The 5508-nt window shown below is 51.7% G+C and overlaps 1 protein-coding gene across 1 annotated transcript; it reads left to right on the forward strand.

Moving 5' to 3' along the window:
• Window positions 1–785: 785 nt before the first annotated feature.
• On the forward strand, window positions 786–5011 carry IL10 (interleukin 10; the record flags this gene model as incomplete). The annotated part of the gene is made up of 5 exons (XM_079760323.1): window positions 786–950; window positions 1729–1788; window positions 2067–2219; window positions 3134–3199; window positions 4319–5011. The coding sequence occupies 5 exons, from the start codon at window positions 786–788 to the stop codon at window positions 4409–4411; spliced, it is 537 nt and encodes a 178-aa protein (XP_079616449.1). The 3' UTR covers window positions 4412–5011.
• Window positions 5012–5508: the final 497 nt, after the last annotated feature.

Raw genomic sequence — 5508 nt, forward strand, 5'->3', positions numbered from 1 at the left:
CTCATCCCACACACTGGGACAGTGGAGAGCAGGGTCCGGAGCAGGGTGTCAGAGACAGGCCAGCCTGGGTGCACATTCCGGCTCCGTTACGTGGCACCTCCCGGCCATCCTGTGGGGAGCTGGCCTCTCGAAGCGGCTGGCTTGGAACAGAAATGAAAGAACCAGTAGACAGCATTGAGGATACTTAGCTCACCCTCATGTTTTCACTTGGGGAAACTAAGGCCCAGAGAGTTGAGGTGACTTCCCAAATCAGCAAGGAGAAGCCTTGGGTATTCAACCCAGGTCAGGGAAGGGATCCAATTATTTCTCAATCCCAGTACACTCCAGAATGGCCGATTTGTCCACGTCACTGTGGCCTAGGAACACGTGAGTGGAACGCACACTGTGGGCCTCTGCGCACAGAACAGCTGGTCACCCAGGAAATCAACTTCTTTTTTTATTAAGAGAAGCTGAAAAAAAATTATTTTAAGAGAGAGAGAGAGAGGTAGCTCAGACTAAATATAGCCATAATGGATGCAGAAGTTCTTTTTTCAACCATCCTTTTTGCTTACGATGCAAGAATTAACACTTAAAGAAAGAAGTTCATCGAATGCAAAGGTCTAGAGAAGGGAGGGGCTCTGATCAGAAAAATCTTGAACCGGAAGTTTGTGGGTCTGTGACTTTTATGAATGGAGAGGCCCTCATATAAAAAGAGGGACCCAGCAGATGAAGGTCTACACAGCAGGGCCTTGCTCTTGCAAAACCAAACCACAAGGCCAACTGGCAGAAGAAGGCAGAGTGCCACTATGCCCAGCTCAGCACTGCTCTGTTGCCTGGTCCTCCTGGCTGGGATGGGGGTCAGCCCAGCCCAGGGCGCGCCATCTGAGAACAGCTGCACCCACTTCTCCACCAGCCTGCCCCACATGCTTCGAGAGCTCCGAGCTGCCTTCAGCAGGGTGAAGATTTTCTTTGTGAGTATGATGCCTCCTTACCCTTCCTGCCTGAACAGGGCATTCTGCTAGAGCTCCCAGAACTCTCTTTCTTGCTCACCTCCACCCCCAGCACCCCCAGTTAAGTTCTGAAGAGACTCCCCCAGTCGAGCTATGGGTTCCATGAGTTCAGCTAAGTCCAGATGATGCGCCAAATGTACAGGAAAAGCTGCCTACGTGGTAAAAGCACCCTGTCTCCTATGCGCAGAAATGATTTATAAGATTCTGCTGGCGCTCAGTGCTCCGTTGGCTGCGAGACACCCCCAGGGGTATGATTGAAGGTGAAGATGCTCCCCCCACTCGGTGGCAGGCGAGCATAAATTGCATCTGCTGTGAGTGGTCCGGAACCTGAGAGACTGACGTTTGCGGAAGCATCATGCAGGGGGAACCTGCACGAGGAGCTGCCCCCCGCCCTTCTCAGGGAGCCTTCAGAGCTGCAGCGGGGTGTGGGCAGGAGGGGGAGACAGGCAGAGAGCACTGAAGGGCAGACACCCGATGTGTCCCCGCAGGGACCGAGTCAAGCGTCTGCCTTGGCTTCAAACCCTGGCAGAATGTTTGGAATAACTTGATCCCCGGGGGGAGGGCCTGCTTTAGCTAAGGGTTCCGGCACCGTTGAATGCCTCAACGTTTTGGTAACTGTCCTTTCCATTTGTAGGCTGGGGATGCATTGATTACAAATAAAAAACTCTACCAATCAAGGGCATTCATTTCAGGTATTTCCCCAAACCTCAGGCTTATTCTCACTGTGTTCTTCTTGTAGCAAATGAAGGACCAGCTGGACAACATGCTGTTGAACGGGTCTTTGCTGGAGGACTTCCAGGTGAGAGCCGGTTGCGTGGGTCAGGGGGAGAGTGTGTCTGGTGGCTAAAGAAGGGGGATCTGCTTCAGCCTGCAGGGAGCTGGGTCTGCTTCCTCCACTTGAAAAGGAGAAGTGAGAAGAGCTTAACTCAGCACAGAGCCAGCCAGAGGGTTACAGAGGGCTGGGTCCTGGCGGAAGGCACCAAGCTGGTGAAGATTGGTCCTTGGGGACAAAGCCAGCCTCTCAAGCTGGTGGCACAGCCCTTCCTGCCAGTCACCACCCCGTGCTTCTGCCCTTAGGGTTACCTGGGTTGCCAAGCCTTGTCAGAGATGATCCAGTTTTACCTGGAAGAGGTGATGCCCCAGGCCGAGAGCCAGGGCCCGGACATCAAGGAGCCCGTGAACTCGCTGGGGGAGAAGCTGAAGACGCTGAGGCTGCAGCTGCGGCGCTGTGTGAGTAGCAGGCCTGCTCCCTCCCTTGCAGCTCTTCGGCTTTTCTTTCGGAAACACTCATCGCCTGACACCCAGGCACGAGCTCTGGGTGGCAGGAGCCTGCTCGTTTCTCTCTAAGCAGGGGTGGGGTGGCTGCGAGACATTTACATGCGAAGATTTGCAAACAGCTTTCCTGTTATTTGTGAGTCATTTGTGGCTTATTAACTATTCCCGTCTCTGTTTGAGAGGGGCCCAGGGCTTTAGTCAGGGCTCCCCTGTCCCTTGGGACCCAAACCCTGGGCCTAGCAAGAGGGGCCAGAAGGGGAGCATCCCGGGAGAGGAAACTCCACTTCCCCCTCATCCCAAACCCTTTAAAAACAGAGCTCTACAAGGGCCCAATCAGGGACAGCACTTCCCCTGGTATTTAGAAGGGCCCGGAGGCTAGTGTTCAGGAACAATTCCCCAGGAGACTCCACTTTTTCAACTGAGATGAGGGTCTCATCGCTGGTTCCCTTTGCTGTCTCGCTGAGCATGGGAGATCAGCCCATTTTGGTCTCTGTTTGTAGGGTGGGACTATGCCAAGGTTGGTCTGCAGAGCTGAGGCTGCGTCTCTATTCCTCAGGGACTTAGCAATGATCCCCCTCCGTGTCTGGGACTGAACAGGAGGGGCAGGAAAGGGCGGAATGGCTGGCTCAGCATCTGGTCAGCACTGCCTGCTAAGGGGGGAAGCTCCCAGGCCTGGTATGCATGCAAGCCTCCCTTGCAGGCAGCGCGGCTCCTCTCCTGGGCTGTGTTCCCTCTCCTCTGCTGGGGAAGGATGAGCGATGGGGTGGCGGGAGGCAGAGGCATTCAGGACAAGTCTGGTCCCTTCTTCTTGCCACCAGCGTGTCCCCCAGCGAGCCGGTATCTTTAACACTTTCTCTTTTCCTCCCCAGCATCGCTTTCTGCCCTGTGAGAACAAGAGCAAAGCAGTGGAGCAGGTGAAGAGCGCCTTCAGTAAGGTGAGCTGCACGGCGGCAGGGAGGGTTTGGGGAGCACGGCCTCGGCCCGCTCCCCAAAGGGCAGATGCTAAGCCAGCCCCATCCTTCGCTGGGAGGGACTGTGGGAACCCGACAGATGGTGTGACCTCCGCAGCCAGTGAGGAGCTGTCGCCTCGGTTATATTTGTTTTCTGTGAAGTGTCTTTGGGGGTTTCTAAATGACTGCTCCCCGCCTTTGCAGGCCTGTGGGTTGAGCGGCTGGCCAGCCTGCGAACACAGTGAGCGGGGTGCTGGGGAGAGTGACAAAGGAAACAGAAAGTAGCTTGTTGGGCATCCAGGCAGAAGCCACACGTGCAGGAAGCCGACACGTGAATGTGCACACACAAACACGCCCAGGGGTTCAGCCTGGACTCCCCAAGACTCAGAGCAGGAAGCAGGATTCTCACCTCTCCGGAGCTGGTCCACGCTCACTTTCCATCTGCCACTCCCAGCTCCCTAGCTGCCAGGATGTTACAAAGATCTCACTCTCTTAGGAAGAGAAACTAGGGAGCCCCTTTGATAATTCACATCCCAGTTGCGAATGTCAACTCTCAAACCAGAGGGTTTCACACTTCCAACTGTTTGTGAACATTTAAACACCATTTCCCCGAAGCCATGTGGCCTGTGGCCTCTTCGGGGACTGGGGACAGACACTGGAAACATGAGTCCCCCGGCACAGGCTGGATGAGCAGGTGGGACCTGGTAATTTGTTGGAGGAAAAGAGCAAACCTAAACGAGGCTCCCTTCTCTCCTCTCTCACGTCTTGTTTTCAAAGTGGTGCCTCTGATGTTTTTTTCATCCAATTCTGAATAAGCATCATGTGAGCACATGGCCTTTGAGTGTGTTGAAAAGGCACCGGTTTGAAGACTGTGCTTTGCAAGCAGATGCTCCTCTCGCCACCACTAGCTCTGCCTCACGCCAATGCCCAGCCTTTCCCCCGGCAGCTGGGCATATCCTCAGGTTGCCTGCGTCCACCCTTCACCTCCCAACTCGAGGGATCAAGTGCAGCTTCTGGACCCCAGGGTGACGGCCATTCAAGTGAGGGGCCACCTGACTCACTCAGATCGGGTTTTCACTAACCATCTCTTGTCTCCCCACACAGCTCCAGGAGAGAGGGGTCTACAAAGCCATGAGTGAGTTTGACATCTTCATCAACTACATCGAGGCCTACATGACAATGAGGATGAAGAACTGAAACATCTAAGCAACAAAACAGCCAGGGTGGCGGCCCCACTGGACTCTAGGACATAAATTGGAGATCTCCAAAATCCAACCCAGGGTTCCAGAAAAGCCAAACCAGATCCTTGGAAAATCCCATCGTACCTCTCTTCTAGAATATTTATTACATCTGATACCTCAACTCCCTTTTCTATTTATTTACTGAGCTTCTCTGTGAACTATTTAGAAAGAAGCCAAATATTATAATTTTTTTCAATATTTATTATTTTCACTTGTGTTTAAGCTGTTTCCATAGGGTAACACCCTATGGCATTTGAGTGTTTTAAGACAAATTGTAAGTTATATTTAAAGAAAAAGACATGTTTCTTGGGGAGCCAACAGAAGCTTCCATTCCAAGCCTGACCTCTCTCTTTTGTCCCTGGGCCTGGGGCTCCCAGGATGTCACAAAGATCTCACTCTCTTAGGAAGAGAAACTAGGGAGCCCCTTTGATAATTCACATCCCAGCAGCTCAGAAGGATTCCCCTGACCTCATTCCCTAACCGTTTCATTCTTGAAAGCTGTGGCCAGCTTGTTATTTATAACAACCTAAAATTGGTTCTAATAGAACTCAGTTTCAACTAGAAGCAGTTCAATTCCTCTGGGAATGTTATACATTGTTTGTCTGTCTTTGTAGCAGATTTTAATTTTGAATAAATAAATGAGTTTTATTAAAATCATGTTATGGTGTCAGTTGAGTTCTGTGTGACTAAAATTGTTCCCTCAAAGTCTCCAAGATAGAAGACAGTAGATGAATGAATTCTGCATTCCAGAGGAAGAAGCCAACTACCCTCTCCCAGAAACAGGGAAGGCTCCCAAGTCCAGGCGGGGGAAAAAGATATTCTCCCTTCAAAAGCCAATGCCAAAGACCACCATAGTCTTTCCATAAATTCAATCCTTTAAGGAATTGACCTTAAATCCTTAAAGATCATGCTGATTTTCAAGGCTAAGGATGAATAATACACATACCAAAATTAGAAAGATAGGCAAAGGAAGTTGGTTAGTGTTTGTTTGCTTCTTCCAGCACCAGCGTTCCAGGGGTGGACACTAATTTGTCTGGGTTATGGTGAGGACTA

Source organism: Cnephaeus nilssonii, assembly GCF_951640355.1.
Source record: "Cnephaeus nilssonii genome assembly, chromosome: 21".
Classification (NCBI taxonomy): Eukaryota; Metazoa; Chordata; class Mammalia; order Chiroptera; family Vespertilionidae; genus Cnephaeus; species Cnephaeus nilssonii.